Source organism: Heterocephalus glaber, unplaced genomic scaffold (assembly GCF_053883595.1).
Source record: "Heterocephalus glaber isolate CG9 unplaced genomic scaffold, H.glaber_assembly_v1.0 deba00001497, whole genome shotgun sequence".
In the NCBI taxonomy this organism is placed as follows: Eukaryota; Metazoa; Chordata; class Mammalia; order Rodentia; family Bathyergidae; genus Heterocephalus; species Heterocephalus glaber.
The window spans coordinates 2,724,164-2,744,874 of NW_028258320.1; the positions used below are offsets into that span (position 1 = coordinate 2,724,164).

At 40.3% G+C, this 20,711-nt stretch overlaps 1 protein-coding gene and 1 pseudogene across 1 annotated transcript in view; both read left to right on the top strand.

Annotated features, from left to right (window-relative positions):
• Nucleotides 1-20,711, top strand: part of Dnah8 (dynein axonemal heavy chain 8) — a 262,037-nt gene that overhangs the window by 230,297 nt on the left and 11,029 nt on the right. The window contains exons 89-91 of the mRNA XM_087184476.1: nucleotides 11,504-11,660; nucleotides 16,263-16,415; nucleotides 16,497-16,686. Of these exons, the coding sequence (XP_087040602.1) occupies nucleotides 11,504-11,660; nucleotides 16,263-16,415; nucleotides 16,497-16,686 (500 nt within the window). The remainder of the gene's footprint in view (nucleotides 1-11,503; nucleotides 11,661-16,262; nucleotides 16,416-16,496; nucleotides 16,687-20,711) is intronic.
• LOC101699092 (heat shock protein HSP 90-beta pseudogene) lies at nucleotides 4,228-6,513 on the top strand (annotated as a pseudogene).

Sequence of the window (20,711 nt, forward strand, 5' to 3'; positions counted from 1 at the left end):
AACTATCTCAATGTGAAAAGCAGTTATTTATTTTGACTGTTTTTCTCATTAGCGGTTATGTATATTTTTCTACCTTCTGAAATTTATCAAACGCCTTATTACAATTTTTCTATTCATTTCTATGGAGGAAAAATTTTAATGTGTTCCTTTTAGTATCAACTGATACTTTGGGGTTTTAGATTTTTTAAAAATTATGCTCCTTGATATTTCATGTGCAAAGGTGTATATAAATCTAAACTTTGGATGTGACTGTGCACTAATATCTCATTAGATAGTTGTTTATTTTATAGGCAGTTTTGTTTATCAGTTGTTTTGCGTTTTTATTATCTGTGACCCAACTCTCTAGAACCAACAAGATAGGAGTTTCTCCCCCCTATTTACTGCAAAGAGAAATTTTTCTTCAAGAAGTAACTTAGGACCAATGTTAACAGAATATTACAATTCTTGTTCTTCATCTTAGAGCATTTATGGGGACTGTTTTCCTGAATGCCACTTGGGTTTTTGAGTCATATAGAGATATTTGAAATTCTCCATTATAGCCAGCTGACTGGCTTCTGCCTTTCATATCTTTGCAAACATAAAATCATGCTGTAGAAAAGGAGATGAAAGTGGTACCACCCTGGAATACCAAGAAATGATACTCAGTGCCTAATAAAATGTGGGCTGGAGAAATGATTTGGAGAGCTTATCCAGCCCTTATTCAATATGGACCAGCAATTCCAGGCTCCTTCCCATTATCTGTGTTCTCAGGATTCTTTTCAGATCACTTCCTGAAAGAATAAAAGCATCCACCATGAGAGTGACTTCTTAGGCGAGGTGTAGCAGCAGCAGTGTCTCCATCAGCCTGTCCCTAGGGCACCTGGGAAACTGGCCAGAGCTGACGCAGAAGATGGTCCTGTCCACAGTGGTGGCACTGCTGGCACCACCCAGGGGCACAGAGCGCCTTCTAGAGGGGTGCAAACTGGGGATGAGCCCAGGGGCCCCTGAGACTCCCAGGCAGGAGGAATGAACTCTGATTTTCTTAGCATGGTTGGGAATTTACTGTGAGTTTCTTTCTTTAACCTTTAAAGACCTATATTGATAATATAAGTTAGTTTTTCTTCATCTTGAAATTATATATTTCCCCTTCTATGTTTTGATTAAAAAGTGTATGTGTGTGACAAAAGCCATTTGCACCCCATTTCTAAATTTTAGAGTGTGACACAATCCTAGCTTTTACAAGTCATATAAAGTTCAAGAAAAATACAAGTAACTGTTAGGGGAAAATCCTATGAAAACCACAAAATTAAATTATCAAATGTTAAGGATCCAAGGAGATAAATATATATACATATCCCTTTGTGGGTGGAAAAGTGCCAGGAAATGGGAAAATAGCAATAACAATGTGCTAAACTTATAAGAAGAAACAGATGATTAAATTTTCATGGCCTTTAAATATTGGAGAATTGCTCTCTTTTATATTTGAAGTTTAATAAAATTCATGCCAACCAGCTTCAGTTCAACAAACAAATATTTATTGAGCATTTATTGTCTGGCCAGACTGGGGAAACGAAGATGAGTTAGATGCGGGCCTTGCCCTTGCGGCTCATGGTCTATTAGGGAGAATGGATGAACGGCAAGTACTTATGTAACACAATGCAGTGCACTCTACAATCCAAGTATATATGCGTTGCTATGGAGCACAGGCAGGAGAGCAGTAAATTCCAAAGAAAGCTAGTGACAAAGGCCACATTTGAATTGTGCCTTGAAGCACGTGCAGCATTTTCAGGTTAGAGAGGGGGTAGGAGGAAGTGAGTGCAGCATCAGGGCAGGAGGGACAGAGGAGAGGGAAGAGGGACGTAATGAGCAGTAAACACCAAGACGTGGGCACAGGAACTGCCCAGGAGTGGCTCGAAGATGGCGAAGTGCGTGGAATATCGGGGACGGAGTCCAGTTAGCTCTGAGCATGGGGTGAGGTACAGAGAGGAGTAAGTGATAAACAAACACAGAGTGTGGCTTCTGAACACTTCGGGTTCTGTAGCGAAGACTTTGGAGCAGTTTTGAAGGTGGTGGGGATGATGGTGCGGTTCAGTGCTTGGGAACCAGGAGAGCCTGGGTGGTGACATCAATGAACAGGCCACCTCTGAGGGTTGTGCACTGAACACCTGGGCGAACACATGGAGGTCACTAAAGGAGATGGGACAAGGGACAGCTCGGATGAAGGACAAAGGAGAAGTGATAGAATGAGTCTAGATTGGAACTTGTGTGATAGAAGAAACCGAGCTGTAAGAGTGCAGGGAAATGTGGGTAAGGGGAGTTCGTGACATAGGCAGAGACTGAATGTTACTCAGCCTTGCCTGGTATTTCCTAGCTCAGTGAAGGTGACACCTCCTTCTTCGCTGATAGCCATGCCACTACATGTTCTATCTTTACAGTATCTAATGCTATGGGGAAATCTAGAATAATATGAATCATAAGCAAATTTAAATTTCTTTCTTTCTTTCTTTCTTTCTTTCTTTCTTTCTTTCTTTCTTTCTTTCTTTCTTTCTTCTTCTTTCTTTCTTTCTTTGGGTACTGGGCATGGAACTTGGGACCTTGTGCTTTCGAGGCAGGCGGCAGAACCACTGAGCTAAATCCCCGGCCCTAAATTTCTTTAAAAAGGCATATCTCCTTGACTTTTAGAAATCTGGACTTGTTGCCTCAACAGCTCTTTTCATGGGACTCTCTCTTTCAGAGGAGTATCTGTGACTTTGTTGTGCATTAGATGACGTTTGAAAACTGGAATTGTGCCATGTACAATTATTACATCTCAAATAAAAAACCAATTAAACCATTGGGATTGAACTACACTTCAGAATTTGGAAATGGGTTTTATATACTCATCTTTCAACTCTTAAAATACAGTAAGTCCCTGACTTATGAACATTTGAATTGAGAACGTTCACCGATGTACTGTATAAGACTCACTTTGTCAGCTTATGAACGAATCCGACTTAATGAACAATTCTCTCAGAATGGAACCCGTTCGTAAGTCAGGGACTTACTGTATGTGTCTTTTGGGATATCCTAAAACCCCATTTGAATAGAGGTTGCTCACAAAAAAATTCAAACAAAATTTAAATTATATATAAAATATATAATATAAAATCAATTTTTATCTATTAAAATCAGTTTCTCTTTATTGAACTTTACTGTGAAGTTCATATGTGTAAAGAGGTAATATGGAGGTAATACTCTAACTCTGGATGATTTGCCCAGGTGTGACACTAGGACTGTTACCATCACTATATCTGACTTCAAGTCTCGTGGTAAAACACGCTGCCATATGCATTTACCATGGCCAGGACTTTTGGAAAGGATCCAGTTGTTTGTATACGCATGTGCTTTTCTACCTGGTAATCAGATTAAAGATGTTAAAAAATAAAACAAGCAGGTCCTCTATTCTTCAGCTTCATTCCTAAGTGAATTCAAAGCACAATTGTATAGGATTCCTTCTGTTTACACAAAATGCAACTCTTTCATAAGTAAAGAAGGCTGGATAACTTTACCAATAGCTCCTTAGGATCCTGACTGTCACTGCAGAAAGTTCCACTTGTTTATTTCACAACTAGGAATGAGGAGAGGAAAGACTGTAATTCTCTGTTGTCATATGCTGTAGAGAAATGTTAGAGGAGACCTTTCTCATGGGCCACAATGGGTAAGGATCTTTAATACACACTTCAGGGAACCTAAAACATCGACCACTGACTCATCTCTCTTGCGTTCTTGACACTTAAAATGGGCTTTGCCTATGAAGGTTTACCTCTTCTCTCTTTTACAAAATGAAAATGGTTTTAATATTATTATAAAAATCATACTTTCTTATTGAGAAAAATGAACAATGCAGAAAATATCATACAAAAAATCCTACTGTTGAAATACTCATCTAGATTTTTTTTCTGTAACTGTATGCAAAATATTATCAAGAAAAATTACATCATATTATAGCTGTTTTTAATGCTATTTTATTCTATAAAGTCCTAATGCCCCTGTATCAAAAAACATAGAGGTACGTCACCATTTTTATTGATTGTGTAGATGTTTGTAGACTTTTAGCAGGATTTGTTATTACAAATGCTGCTGTAAAGTCCTATCCATAAATCTTTGTGCAGTTGTCTGATTACTTCTTTTAAAAACTTTTATCAGTCTCTTGAGTCACTCCTGTGCAACTCAGGTTCTGTGAGCGTGTCGGACCTGGTCCACACCGCCTTTCTCGCTTGTATTCCATCCTTTTGCAGTCAAGATGCCTGAGGAGGTGCACCATGGAGAGGAGGAGGTGGAGACTTTCGCCTTTCAGGTAGAAATTGCCCAGCTCATGTCTCTCATCGTCAATACCTTCTACTCCAACAAGGAAATTTTCCTTCAGGAGTTGATCTCTAATGCTTCTGATGCCTTGGACAAGATACACTATGAGAGCCTGACAGACCCTTCCAAGTTGGACAGTGGCAAAGAGCTGAAGATTGACATCATCCCCAACCCTCAGGAGCAAACCCTGACTTTGGTGGACACAGGCATTGGTATGACCAAGGCTGACCTCATAAACAACTTGGGAACCATTGCCAAGTCTGGCACAAAAGCATTTATGGAGGCTCTTCAGGCTGGTGCAGACATCTCCATGATTGGGCAGTTTGGTGTTGGATTTTACTCTGCCTATCTGGTGGCAGAGAAAGTGGTTGTGATCACAAAGCACAATGATGATGAGCAGTATGCCTGAGAGTCTTCTGCTGGGGGATCATTCACTGTCCGTGCTGACCATGGGGAGCCCATTGGCCGAGGCACCAAGGTGATCCTACACCTCAAAGAAGACCAGACAGAGTACTTGGAGGAGAGGCAGGTGAAAGAGGTGGTGAAGAAGCACTCGCAGTTCATAGGCTACCCCATCACCCTCTATTTGGAGAAGAAACGAGAGAAGGAAATCAGTGATGATGAGGCAGAAGAAGAGAAGGGTGAGAAAGAAGAGGAAGATAAAGATGATGAGGAGAAGCCCAAGATTGAAGACGTGGGCTCAGATGAGGAGGACGACACTGGTAAGGATAAGAAAAAGAAAACCAAGAAGATTAAGGAGAAATACATTGATCATGAGGAACTGAACAAGATCAAGCCAATTTGGACCAGAAACCCCAATGACATCACTCAGGAGAAATATGGAGAATTCTACAAGAGCCTCACCAATGACTGGGAAGACCACCTGGCAGTCAAGCACTTCTCTGTAGAAGGTCAGCTGGAATTCAGGGCATTGTTTTTCATTCCTTGGCAGGCTCCCTTTGACCTATTTGAGAAGAAGAAGAAGAAGAACAACGTCAAACTGTATGTCCGTCGTGTGTTCCTCATGGACAGCTATGATGAGTTGATCCCCAAGTACCTAAACTTTATCCGCAGTGTGGTTGACTTGGAGGACCTGCCCCTGAACATCTCCCAAGAAATGCTCCAGCAGAGCAAGATCTTGAAAGTCATCCACAAAAACATTGTTAAGAAATGCCTTGAGCTCTTCTCTGAATTGGCAGAAGATAAAGAGAACTACAAGAAATTCTGTGAGGCATTCTCAAAAAATCTGAAGCTTAGAATCCACGAGGACTCCACTAACAGGTGATGCCTTTCTGAGTTGCTGTGCTATCATACTTCTCAGTCTGGAGATGAGATGACATCCCTATCTGAGTACGTGTCTCGCATGAAGGAGACACAGAAGTCCATCTACTACATCACTGGCGAGAGCAAGGAGCAGGTGGCCAACTCTGGCTTTGTGGAGCACATGCAGAAACAGGACTTCGAGGTGGTGTACATGACTGAGCCCATTGATGAATACTGCGTACAACAGCTCAAGGAGTTTGATGGGAAGAGCCTGGTCTCTGTGACCAAAGAAGGCCTGGAGCTGCCTGAGGATGAGGAGGAAAAAAAAAGATGGAGGAAAGCAAGGCCAAGTTTGAGAACCTGTGCAAACTCATGAAGGAAATCTTAGATAAGAAGGTTGAGAAGGTGACAATCTCCAATAGACTTATATCTTCACCCTGCTGCATCGTGACTAGCACCTATGGCTGGACAGCCAACATGGAGCGGATCATGAAGGCCCAGGCCCTCCGAGATAACTCTACCATGGGTTACATGATGGCCAAGAAGCACCTGGAGATCAACCCTGACCACCCCATTGTGGAGACGCTGCGGCAGAAGGCTGAAGCTGACAAGAATGACAAGGCTGTCAAGGACTGGTGGTGCTGCTGTTTGAAACTGTGCTACTGTCTTCTGGCTTCTCCCTGGAGGATCCCCAGACCCACTCCAACCGTATCTACCTCATGATCAAGCTAGGCCTGGCCATTGATGAAGATGAGGTGACTGCGGAGGAGCCCAGTGCTGATGTTCCTGATGAGATCCCTCCCCTCGAACGGGATGAGGATGCATCTCAGATGGAAGAAGTTGATTAGGAGCTTCCACTGTAGGAAACCTGTGCCCTCTGTATAGTGTCCCCATGGCTCCCCCAGCAGCCTAAGTGGCCCTGTCCCACCTCACTCCCTCTGCTGATGTCTAGTGGTTTCTCTTGCTCTGTGTGGAAAGCAGGAAGCAAGGGCCTCAAGCCCCACCCCTCCATTATTTGACAGCAGGGTTAGATGTTGTGTATTGTGATTTTATTTTTTGTTTATTTTGTTCTGAAATTAAAAGTATGCAAAATAAAAAAAACTTTTATCAAATATTGTAACTATAAAATGATGTTTTAAGCATGTATAAAGTATAAAAAATAAATATAAAATGTTGTTTCTTGTACACTACTTCTGTATTGTGATTCTTTTCTTCTTTCTTCTTTTTGGCCTTTTGCTAAATAAGAGTTTTTTCCATTTTTCTCCCCCTCTGCTAGTTTGAAAGCTATATTTGTTTCATTTTTTTACCAGTTACCCTAGCAATTATAACATCCATTCTTAAGTCTAAAATTAATATATTTCTATTTTTCTCAAGCAAAAATTCTTAGGTAACTTTAACTCCAATCACTCCTCTTCTGACATTACAGTGTTTTAATTTTGCCTTGTTTTTTATAACCCCACAATTAGACCTACGGTGTTGTTCTGTACTATAATGCTTATATAGATTTATTCATGCATTGACCCATTATTTTCTACACCTCAAGTCTTTCATCAGGATCATTTTTCTTCTTTCCAAAGTATGTTCTTCCGAATGTACTCCAGTGATGGTCTGTTGATGGTTTACTCTCTTGTTCTTTTCTGAAAATGTCTTATTTTTTCCTCTCCATTTTTGTTAGCTTTAACATATATCTCATTTTAAGTGGGCAATTAAATGAGTGTAAGTTTACAGAGCTATGTAGCCATCACTGCAGTCTAATTTTAGAATATTTCCATCACTCTGAAAAGAAATCTTGTAAGCATTTGTAGTTAAGCCCCAGCTCATCCGCTTGCTCTTCTACTTGGTATCTGTGTAGATTGGCCTTTTCTGCACATTTCCTACAGGTAGACTCACATCATGTGTCTGGATTCTTTTGCTTAGTATGTTTTTGAAGTTCACACCTATTACAGCATGTATATACTTCCTTCTTTTTAATGATAAATGGTGTTCTAATGTATGACTGTACCACATTTTGTTTATCTCTTTACTAATTGGTGTACATTTCCATTTGGAGCTATTGTGAATGCTGCTGTGAACATTCATATACAAGTCTTTGAGGGGACATATCTCTTCATTTCAGTAGATACCTGGGAATGAAACTCTTGGGTTGTGTTATTAATCTATTCTTTTTTTTTTTTTTTGGTACCAGGGATTGAACTGTTAATCTATTCTTAACATTTTAAGAAACTGCCAAACTGGTTCCCAAAGCAGCTGCACCAATTTTATAATTGCCTTTAGCAATTACAAAGTTCAAGTTTTCCTGTATCTCTGCTTATACTTGTTACTATTTACATTTTTGTTGTTTTATATTATAACCATCTTGGAAGTGTGATATGATAGCACATTGCAGTTTTAATTTGCATTTTCTTAACAAGTAGTAAGGTAGGACATCCTTCCATGTGATTATTGGCCATTCATACAACTTCTTTGGTGAAATGTCTATACAAATGTATTTTCTTGTCCTTAAAAAAATACAGTTTTGCTTGGCATACAACTCTAGCTGTATAATTTTATTTTAGTATAGAAAAACACTATTCTGTTTTTGTCTGGATTTTGTTGCTACTCTAGAGGAATTGGCTACCAATTTAATTGTCTTTTCTCTCTAGATAGTTTTTTTTTAAATCTCTGGCTGTTCTTTGTTTCTGGTGTTCTTTAGTTTCACTGTGATGTGCCTATATATGTATTTCTATATATCTGTTTATTTGTCCTATTTGGGGTTCATTCAGTTTGCAGTTGTTATTTTATTCACCTACAGTATTTGCTCTTTTTTCATTCTTGTCTTTCTTAAGCTTTGCTGAGATGGCTGTTAGAGCTTATCACACTAGCCTACATGTCTCTCAACCTTTCATATTTTCCATTTATTTTATCCTTTGTGAAATATCATCAGATTTATTTCCACTTTTCTAATTCTCTCTTTGGCTGTATCTAATCTGCCGTTTAACCCATTATAAACTGTTGTGGTAGGCAGAATAATGGACCCTTAAAAAGAAGCTATGCATATGTCACCTTATGTTGCAAGACTTTACAGATGGAATCAAGGTTAAGGATCCTGTTATAGGAATGTTATCCTGGATTATCCAGGTGGGCCCAATCTAGTCATGAAAGCCTTAAAAGTGGAAGAGGAGGGCAAAAGGATGGGTGAGAGAGACAAAATAGGAGGAGAAAGAGAGACTGAGGTTGTGAGAGTGGAGATCTTTAACTCAACTATAAGAAAGTGGATTCTACCAATCACCCATGTGAACAAGGGCATAGATCTGCCCCTGCAACCTACAGAAAGAAACTTAGCTTTGCAGCAACACCTTAATTTTAGACCAGTGAGACTTGTGTTGTACTACAGAGCTACTCAGTAATAAATTTATATATAAGTTGCTGATTTTGTAGTAGTTTGCTACAGCCCCAATAAAACAGTGTGAATTTTAAATTTTATTTATTTTTTGTTTCCAGAAGTTCTGTATGGTTCATTTTCAGTTACACAATTCATGTTTATGGCTTCCTATTTAATACTCATTTTCAGTTACCTTTTAAAATTCAATATAGCAAAAACATACTTTACAACATGCATCTGACAATTTACTAAGATCTTTATAGATATGGTTTTGTTTTCTGTTGTTGATGCTAGCTCTTAGAGTTCCTTGCTTCTCTCTACATTTTAAATTTTTTAATTTGTATTTTGTTGTGATGGTGGTAATGAGACCTAGGACCTACACATATTCTACCACTGAGCTACATCAGTTTTTAAACTTTGGACTGTGAGTTCATGTTGATTGGAAATTAACTGTTGGATTCTCGAGTTCTGAGTTGAAAGTCTGTTGTGCCAGGGGAGATTTGTGTTTATTTTAATCAGGGGCCCGTAGAACATCCTGGAACCACCATAAATTAAATTCATAGCTTGAGTTTCTTCAAATTGCACAGGTAATATGAATGTTAATGTCACAAACTTGGTGAACTAAGAATTTTCAGGAAGCACTTTTTTCCCTATTCAAGGGCAAGCTAGACAGAACAAGTTATCTGCTGTTCCCTTGAGATGGGTGGATTCTTTCTAGTCTACCCTTACACAGAGGACATAGTGTGATTGTGTCTCAGATTTATATCAGAATTTCCTGGTAGACTTCCCACCTTGGGTATGAGGGCTTCCCTCACTTCACCAAGCTGTCCAAACAGAAACTTACAACCACCAGGGTTAGTTGATGCTCCCAAGGTAAAATATGGCTTATTTCTCTGGATTCTAGTTTTTACTCTATATTTTGTTTGAGCTGAGGCTTTCTTAATGTTTTTCCAGTTCATTAATATTTAATATTAATATTTAGAAATATAAGATATTTTTCTTATCCTTCATTTTTAGTTGTTTTTAGAAGGGTGGTTCATGGTAACAGCTGCACTGTACAAATGTCAAAAATAGAAATGTCTGATTTTTAAGATGAATTCTTAAATGTGAAATGCTATATTTAAAGGTATGTGAGTATAAAAATTTAAGGCACAGTACCATATGACAGAGACATTTCCTGTCCAATAAAATAAAAGAGAAAATCACTAATCTCAAGTATTTGCTGAATTCCTTCTACATTTGACTCTAACACCTATCAAAGGAAATGTGAATGTGTTATACATTTGGACAGGTACAACATTTACAAATGAACCCCCTCCCAGTCAAAGTATTTGATGTTTATAGGAGTTCAAAAGAGAAAAGTTTAAACATGATCATGCTGTGCCACATTCTATCTTGGAAGGTCTACAGTGGTTGCCTGTTGTCTTTAGGCTCAAGTTTACAATCATTAAAGTAGCCTGCATGACCCTAAGTGGTCTAATCCCTGGCCCAGTTCCCTCTTCCCCTCTTCTTCTAGCTCACTGGCTCCAGCCTTACTGGCCTTGACTCTATTTTCAAATGCACTGAAATCCTTCTCACTTTCTCCTTCTGAAGGTCCTTTCTGCCTCCCACTGGCCCTACTGCCTGACTGACCTGCTTACCCAGATCTCAGATCTCAGCTCACAGGTGACTTTTTAAAGGACTGTGTCTGGTCTTTTGCCACTGACTCACACACAAACACACAACACAAATGCATGTGCATGTACACAAACACATGAGTGTCCAGATAACACCTAGCCAGTGCCTCAGGACAAAGGCTAAGTTCTTGCACCTCAGAGCATCTGGTCAACCCAAAAGAGCTATAGAGGAAGAAAGAGAGAGACCAAACTTGCTTAAAGCATCCTGTTTTCTTCCACAGGACTTTCTGCAATAGTGTAGTGTAATACACACTTCCTCTGCTAGAGAACAGGACTAAGTGTTGTTCACTGCCATATCCTGGAATCTAGCTCAGTGCCCGGTGTATGGTGACTAAATGGGTTTTAAACATGGGTGGCTGTGTTCTATTAGGTGGGGCAGATGGATGCCAGTAAATTCCCTTGGAAATCATAAAACAAATTAGAAAATGGAAAAACGAAACAGAAAGGATCAAGGAAATTTTAATAATGTACAATTCTCTGTGGACATAGGAGTAGTTCTCTTTGCTCTAACCAATTTGTCATATTGTACTAGACTTTTATGACCTAGCCCTGAGCAGAGAATAAAGGGAGATGTGCTCATTGTCCCACCCAAGGTGCTTAAGGCTAAAGATGGTCAAAATTGCCAAGCACCAAATTGGGTCACTGAGGACATTTGTGGAATCTCTTTCCCCAGAGATAAGAGACCTTTTCATTTCTGTGATGTTCTTGATGTACCAGTAGGAGGCAGTAAATAGAACCTCAAGTTTTTTTATTCCTGTAGGATATGATACTTTTCTTTGTGACTGGCTTTGATCTTAGAGCTCTTATTAGTTCATATAACTTTGGTAATTATTTTTGAGGGTCTATTTCTCTGTTACATTCTGAATATTCTTCCCATCAGGTATCAGAGTAACACAGCTTCTGCCATGCTTGAGACAATCACCAACATTCAACCCAAGGAGAGTGGAGGTGGAGTGGGAGAGACGCGGGAGGCTATTGTTTACAGGTTGTCTGAAGATATGCTGAGCAAGCTGCCCCCTGATTATGTTCCCCATGAGGTAAGCCCTGTCCCTGCAGCCTGTGGGGTCAGCTCACACAGCTGGTTTTGCTTCTGGACCAGTATGGTCCTGTCCCTCCGTCTCTCTGCTCATTCCTTCTCCATTTCCAACTTTTCCTTTTACCTTCCGGTCTTCTCTTCCTTGACTTTTTTCATGTATCTTGCAAATTACCTTCACTTTCTCCAGCACCATCTCCTTTCCTTCCTACACTGCTTTCTCCTTCACTTGCCTTATCTGTACCCCTTTCCTATCTTCAGGTTCCTGTCTTTGAATGGGAGGACATCTGAAACCCTCTAGGCTAGATGCCTCTCCCCACCTTCCTTACCTGCTTTGTCATTTCTTTTTGGTAACCTTTTGTTTCTGTCTCCAGCCCCATGCCTTTCACTCCCTTAGTGCTCTTAGCTACAGAATAGGAATGGGAACCATTTAAATGAATCCACTCCCCAGAATAGATGGCAGTGATTTTTGCCTTCCTGAACCTCCCAGGTGTTAGTTTGCTCACTTCAATCAGCTTTTCTCAAAAAACATGTTTTTATCTCAAGATCCCTTTACACAATGATTAAGGATCCCAAATAGCTTTTGTTTATAACTACTGATATTTTTTTCTACTGATATTTAATACATTAAAAATTCATACTAAAATTTTTTAAAATATTATTTTAAAAGAACAGCAACAAACCTGTTACATGTGAACATAAATAACATTCTTATTTTTAAAAAGTATATTATCTGAGACAAAAAAATGTATTGAGAAAATTAGTTTTTTGGCCCTTTTGTAAATCTCTTTATTATCTGGGTTTAATAAAAGATAGTTGTATTCTCATATCTGCTCTTGCATCCAGTCTGTTACATCATATGTCATGTAACCTCTGGTGAACTCCACTGTATATTCATGAGAGAAAAAACACATCAACTAATATCTTACTACCATAAAATAAAAAAAGAAAGTTTAACCTCATTGACCTCCTGCGCAAGGATCCTAGGGTCCTCAGGGATTCCAAACCCGTAAGTTTAGCTTTTCAGTAAAAAGGCCAGAGGCCGATGCCATGTGCTTGGCAAGCTGGGAGCCCCAGGCTACCTGGCTACAGACCTCCCACCTGCTGCTGGAATGCGAGAGATCTAGTGTGTAACTCTTTTGCAGTCCTTTTTCTCCTAGAGTTGGCCATGGGAATATTGTATTTGACCAGGTAAATGAAATACCAATCTAATTATTCATTTGTACATCCTAACACCTAAGTCTGATGACCATGAAAAACAATAGTTTGCTTGTTGTGGACTGTGAGGCAGATGATGAATTTCATCTGACAATGTTGCTAAAATCCATGTCTCTTCTTGTTCTTTTATCGTAGGCATCCTTCAGAACTTAAAATCATCCGAGAAAACATCATTTTCCATGATGGTTTCCTGTTGCTTCCTTTTAAAATTTCCTTCACAAATTAATTCATCCTTTGACAAAGCTTTCACAATGACCCAGTTATATACCTACTTCCACTATGCCTTAAGCTGTGCTAAACAAAAATTCAAACATCTTAAGGCCAAAAAGTGGAGGTATCAGTGGTTTGGCATTCCTTAAGATGCTTAAAATATTTTAACAGTAGATAGATGGCTTGCTGACTCAATTGATTTTTAATCACTTCTGGAACTGATTGAATAAGGTTGAGCAATCAGTGGGGTTAATGTGTATAAGCAGCCAGTTTCCAGTCTGGAGATTTCCAAGCAGCACACTTATCCACTCATTTGGATGAGGTCATAATGGGGCAGTGGCCGCCGTTTTGAGGACTCATTACCTGTGCTAAGTGCTTTCATACGCATTATATCACTTGGCCCTCTGGATCGCACCAGCAGAGACTAAGCTAAATTACAGGGCAAGAGTCTGAACACAAAGCAATCTGATTCTAGAACCTACCATCTTAACCAGTGTTAACCTGCGATGGGTGCCTGCAACAATAAAAAGGTTTTCTTACCTCTTGAAACAGTTTTCTTTTCCATTGTGTAGGTGGGAACCAAGGCATTTGGTTAAGATATTGAAATCAATGGCTTCGATAAGGAAGTATTTTTAGGTGGATAAATAAACATGGTAAGGACAGACCTTGGGCAGCTCATTGTATGTGGTTGTCAAAAGATAGATAAGGAAGAATATCTGCCTTCAAAGATTTTTAAAAATTGGTATGTGAAGGTGAAATAAAACTTACTCTAGATGACTCGACTACAAACTTGGTATTGCCAGAGGGAACTTTTAAGGCCTTGTGATAATCTGAGTTTTCCAGGTTTGTTTGGGGTCTGGTCCAAGAAGGCCAGGCAAAACTGAGTGTTGGGGATGTCACCAAGTAGATTTCTCTCTAGGAGGGAGTTTGTACCTAGAGACATCCAAAACTTCTTTCTGTTCCAAGATCACTTACTTTTTAGCGTTCTGGCACTTTGTCCTTTAAAATATGACAGTAAAGTGAATTTTGTAACTAGGAATATAATTACACCATTAGCTTCCTTAACAAAAATGTAGCTTTGTTACAGGAAAAGAGACTACCTGGTCCCAGAAACAATGAGACTCCTGCATAAGATTACAACAAATCTATAATTCTATTTAATAAAAAGGCAATTTTAGGCTGGAACAATAATCATACTCAAAATAAGATCAGTACCAAAATTACATTTTCAAGGGTCTAAGTTTTCCCCCAAGCCTGGCTCTATCTCAAGTAAAGCATTTATTTCCATTTATTATTTTTTAATTTAATTGTTTTTACTGGGGCTTTGCTATGGTTGCCCAGACTGATCTCCAACTCCTATCCTCTCATATTAGCTTCTCGAGCTGGGACCACAGCTGGAACTATAGGCACATGCCACCGTGCCTGGCAAGTGTCTCCTTTAGAACCCTCAGCAGGCCATGGCAACTTGGGGCTAACATAATAAAGAAGTCTGGGCTATAGTGGCCAATACCTGGGCTTAGTTTCCCACGTGTGAGGTTGCAAATGTATTTCTATAATTTCCCTTTTCCTTAAGAGTAAATTTCCAAGCCTGGTGTGGTGGCACATAGCTGTAATGCCTACACACTGGGAGGCTGAAGCAGGTGGACTCCAAGTTCCAGCCCAGCCTGGTCAACTTAGTAACTTAGCAAGGCCCTATCTCAAAATAAAATAAATCCAAAGATTTTTTAAGAGCTGAGGATAGAACTCAGTGTGAAGGCCCTCAGTTCAATCTCTCAGTACTACTAAAAAAGAAAGAAAGGAAAGAAAGAAAGACAGAAAGAAAGAAAGAAAGAAAGAAAGAAAATAAAATTAATTTCAACAGAGTAATCAATGATTGAAAGCACATACACTCGCTGTTCAACCAGCAGAGGCTGAGGAGCTTGGGATGGAGGTGGGAAACCGCCTTGGAGCATACAGAAATGTCAGTTCTGCAAGCAGGATTTGGGAGAATACCTGAAGGTGAGTATGTGGTGCGGTGAACTGTGGTTGTAATGTTATTTGCTCCACTCACACACGTGGTCACGCTCATGCTGCTCAGTGTGATGTCCCTGGTTCCTGTTGAGTTTGTGCTGTCCCCCTTCCTCTGTTCACTGGGGTGACCCAGATGCAGCCAGAGACTTCGTTGGCTGAAGGAAACATGTGCCCCAGGCGAGGGGTCTGTTCTGTCAAAGCGGGAGGGTCTGGGGGACCTGAAGCTCATTTGCCACTGTCATTTTAGGCCTCAAGAGGGGGCATGGGCATCTCTGGATGAGAATCTTATGCCTCTTGCTTCTTGGTGACTGGGGGCTGATACATCATTTAAGTCCGGACTCTCTCTGGCTGTCCCTCCTCATCCCTCCTCTCCTGGCATCTCTCAGACTGTGGCCAGCAGAAAGTTCAAAGCCCTTTATGAGTTCCTGCCTGTATTTGTAGTCAATCTCTTCTTGGCACATGCCGCTAAACTGAAATGTGAATAGGTATTGGCTTATTTTCCAACAATTGTTATATTTTATTGTTCCCACAACCACAGGCATTTCTATCGATTTCTAAAAAATGGTCAGTGAATGATATATCAAAAGGAACAAATGACAGGTGCTTAATGGCTCTCCCACAAAGTCAAATATTTTCACTGATTAGATTAGGAAAGGCTCCTTTTATCCCTCACAGCCAAGACAACCGTGATCTTAAGAAACCACAGTTAATCGTATTCGTTGGTACCTGCTCTGCAAAGATTTTGTCTATATTAACTTTTTCTGACATTCCTAATAACAACTCTGCCAGCTTAATGAAAAAAAAAAAATCCCGCTGTACTCTTATAAAGGTTAGATTGCAAAAGAATATTTAACTGACACTTAGTACTTAATCATTTGGAAGGAGGAAGAGGTACAATTTATTTCAGCTTTTTAAAGTACATTTCCAATTATCAACTAAGTACAATCAGTAGGAAATAAAAATCATTTTAGTTGAACAGTGGTTTTTGAAGCTCAGAAAATGGGGACTTTAATGGCAAGTTTGGTTCTGCAAGAGATGTTTTAGAGTTCATTTGGTCTGGTGGAAATACATCCAGAGGGGAAAAAGAATTGGGAAAGGAGAAGGCAATGGAAGAGAAAGGATAGATGATACAAAGTCTTTTTTTATTATGTCGTATGCTTTGTTTTAGGTGAAAGCTCGTTTGATAAAAATGGGCCATCTTAATTCAATGAACATATTTCTTAGACAAGAAATTGACAGAATGCAAAAAGTCATCTCAATACTTCGCATTAGCCTGAGTGACCTCAAGTTGGCCATTGAAGGAACAATCATTATGAGTGAGGTGAGCACTTGGTCCCTCAGTAGTCATCTCCCTCTTTTGTTGCTGTTTCTTAGTCATGTATTTTACCCTTATCCTCTTCAGAACTTGAGAGATGCCCTGGACAACATGTACGATGCTCGAATCCCTCAGATCTGGAAAAGGGTGTCCTGGGATTCATCCACACTGGGCTTTTGGTTCACTGAACTTTTGGAAAGAAATGCTCAGTTTTCTACTTGGATATTTGAAGGGAGGCCCAATGTGTTTTGGATGACTGGTTTCTTCAATCCCCAAGGTATGTGCTCGCAGGAGAGCATGATCAATGTATATTGCATAAAACACTCCAGAGGCGCAACTAGTAGGTGATGGGTGTATCCGTTCAAAAGCTGGAGAACATGGGTAATCCTAATAGTGTAACATTCAACTTGAAATTCTTCTTACCACGTTTATTCCACAATGTAGTGGTGAAATCTTCCCTTTTCATTTCCACTCCTTTTAGCAAACCATCGATTTGCAGTTAGGACACTGAAAATATTTTTTAAATGATCTCAAACTTAAAGGGTTTTGTTGTTGTTGTTTGTTTGTTGGTACAGGGGATTGAACTCAGAACCTGGGGGTTGTGAGGCAGGCAGGGTGCCACTGAGCTAAATCCCGACCCTCAAACTTTAGTTTTTAAATGTTTGTGAAAAAGAGGACGAGGAGGAGGAGGAGGAGGAGGGAAGAGGGAGGGAAGGATCTCCAAAAGATGCAAAAATTGTTCCTAGAAGTCAGAAAATTAGACTGACTTTGAAAACCATTACATGGCAAAAGTATTCAGTGAGCTTTGGGGGTCTTCCTCCCTTCCCAGGATTTTGGGTCCCCCCACAAAACAGTCTTTTAAATTTTGCTTCATTTATTCCTTCGTTTTAGAAATGTGAACTGAGAAACATCATAGAGTTCAGAAGGTTCAGAAACTAAGCAAATTTTTGTCTTATTGCATGCAACATAGGCAGTTTTGCTTCTTACAATTTTGGGGGCACAGAGATGTTGGATTTCTTATGGCTCAGCACCTGATAGTTCCATTTATATGCAGCTTAATAAATGGTCACCTCTATCCACGTTGAGTAGAGGCAGCCAAACAGAAAGCACTAGGTCCTATATAATTCTGTTTTTATGACGGAAAGGACAGGCACCATGGATCTGTGGTTTAAAGGTCAGGATGGTGGTGGTTACCCTTAGGGGAGGGCAGCAATTAGAAGAGACCTGGGAATGTTCTGTTTCTGGATCTGCATGCTGGTTACGTGCCTGTATTCCCTTGGTGAAAATCCACCAGCTGTGTGCTTACGGTTTGTACAGTTCTCTTTTAGAAATAATATTTCAATAACTATTATACTCTGATAGTATACATTTCATTGTCCTCTGTGTACATACATTTATCTGTTTGCTTGATACATTTTCAAGAGCCTTAAAAGCTTCTAAATTTGTAACACTAACCATGGTGATTTCTCTGAGTACACTGAACTATACATAATGTATTATTGTGTCAGGAGCCTTTAGATTTGTAAGGGGCAGCCCTCAGATTTCACTGATCTATTTTTCTCCCAAGATTTCCACTAAATATGAGGAGGAGAATTTCATTGCTGTTCTTGGCTTTCATGTATCTACTTATGAGTGTTTTTCTTTCTTGTAAGCCCTCTGTTGAGTAAGCTGTCACCAGGTAATTCCTGGCCTTTCGTGTGCTGCCCCTTTGTTAAGCACCTTCGGCAGAGATTTGAGACCAGACACCTGCCCTAAAGGGGCCCATAATCTGCTTGGTAAGATGGACCTGTCGGCAGCCTTAGCATGGTGTGATAATTGTGCTACCCGCATGACAGCAAAGTGCCACAGTAACACAGAGGTCAGAGGGGTTAATTCTGCTCAGAGAGGGGCTTTCCATGGGAAGCAGTGTGTGGGACTTGCAGAGGCGGGGATGCAAAGGCAGAGGCCTGGGCCAGGCAAAGACATGACAGTGGAACAGGAGCCCAGCATTGCCACGGCTTGGGAAACAAGAGGTGGGATTGAAGCTGGAAATGGGAAGTCTTCTGGGAGTTCTGGCTCAATCATAAGGGCGGTGGGAAGTCACCAAAGGTCAGAAGGTCCAGGAGATGACAGAGGGTGGACTGGAATATGGGGCCCAGGGCAGTGAGACTCACCAGGTCCCCAGAGGAGAGCCAGGGACTTAGCCAAGAGCAGAGGAGGGGGCAGATGTGATAGGGGGAGGGGGGGTGATAAAATGAGGGTCCCTGAGAGAGCAAGAGAGGCAGTGGCTTAGGCTGAAAGCGAAATATAGGACAGGGAGCCGAGCAAGAGGGACGGGCTGGAGGTCAAGCAGGGAGGGAGTCCCAGCTTGGTCAGAGGGCTTTGGGAGCATGCGAGTATGTGAGCAGAGAAGGCACATGGGCCAGAGATGCTGAAAACCACGAGGCTTTTGAGTGGGCCTTTGATATTCAGCAACCAAGGGAGCAAAATTTGTCTCTGGCTTCACAGACACAAGTGACTGAGTTATATATCATAGCAAAAGATTTCTTTCAATGGTTGTTGTTTTTTATTTTTATTTTCCTTTCTCATTAAAAATGTGATTTAAAATAGCCAAGTGATAATCTTTAGCACTGAGAACTACTCTTTAAATGAACTAATTGTTATTGTTATGAACTAATCTGTAATGGTTAATATGTATTAAGAAATGCTACAGGGCCGGGGGTTTAGCTCAGTGGTTTCGCTGCCTGCTGTGCAAGCGCAAGCACCCGAGTTCGATCCCAGGTACCAAAAAAAAAAGAAATGCTACAAAATACGTAAAGAAATGTGAACGTAGAGGTACATTTCAGTTTACTTCTTACTAGCTTTCACTTATAAATAATATGCATAACCTTCTCTACGATTTGTCTCTGTTCACTGTATAGAAGACTTGAGGTCAATTCTTCCTGAACACTAATCACTTGTCAGCTTCCTTTTCCACCCCTTGACGTGAAGGACAAAATACTTTCTGTTCTGCATCACTAGACCAGTTCTAGAAAACATGAAGACCACAGCAGCTCTGTGCTTGTTCACAGGCAGTGTGTAAACAGAGGAAGTACTTTCCAGCTGGAAGACTTTTGGTCTTCGTTTGACATCAACAGTAGATTTCTCAACTTGAGTGTGGTTCCTGAGTTTTGTCTTCTAACCTAGTCTCCTCCAATGAAAAAAGAAATTGTTTCTTCAACCCAAGACTTTTAAATTAATGGCTTCGAAATTAATCCCACATATTCAAGTAAAACACAATGCAGTTTGGAAAGAGGCTGTAGTTTCACCACAGATTTTATATATATACAGATATATATATTATATACAGATTATATATATAATATTTATATATATTAAATATATATTTATATTTATATATATGATATATATAAAATCACCAGGGCTAAAAAAGACAATAAAATACTTGAAAATGTTGTGTTCACATATGACTTAATTTCTATCATCTTATGAGGTAATATGGCATCTGACACCATCTGCCGTGTTTCTCATCATGCCCCTGGTGACTTCTCAAGTGGCTTTAAGACCCATGCTCCTGCAGGGACAGCTGACTTGCTTCAGTTGCCCCCTCAGGGTCTGAGCTGGCACTGTTTTTAGCACCACTCGTTTGCCTCATGCCTGGTCTGGTATGTTGACTCTCGTATTTGAAGAGGTTGAGTCAGCCACCGTGGACCTCATCTGATATTTTCAGCCCCCCTCACAATCATTTCTATAACATTTGGTGAGCTCAACCATGTGGTAATGAGGTTTGATTATTAAAATGGTCAAGCTCTGTGCATTTGTGACCCTGTAATGTGTTTTCAGTGGTGCCACTGTTTTAGTGCCCAGATTTGACTTTTAGTGGATTTCTCAGGCCAGGAGAACTTCATTCCTCCCCTGGGTTCTCCCGGTAGTCACGGGTGCCCAGAGTCCCCTACTGTTTAAGATTGTGCTTCTTGGGGTTCTCAAAGGATTGCTTTTTCTGTGGGTGGACTTTTTTCAGGGCCTCATATAAACCATGGTGTACATCGTTATTTAGATTCTGGGGTGTGAGCTGCAGGTGTGTGTGTTTGTGGGGTGTTTAAATTCATTGAGTAAGAGTTGTGATGAGCCTGACTTCAAACCAGGGCACTTACTGCCTTTCAGACCTTTTGATTGATGGCCTGGCTTTGCTGTGTGATGTTGGGTGTGACTCACAGGAGCTGTCAATAGGATGGAGGCAGAGACAGTCATGCTCCCCAGGGCCCACACCCCTGTGTTACTTTGAACCACGAAGTATCGTTATTTTGCAAATGTGTAACTCAG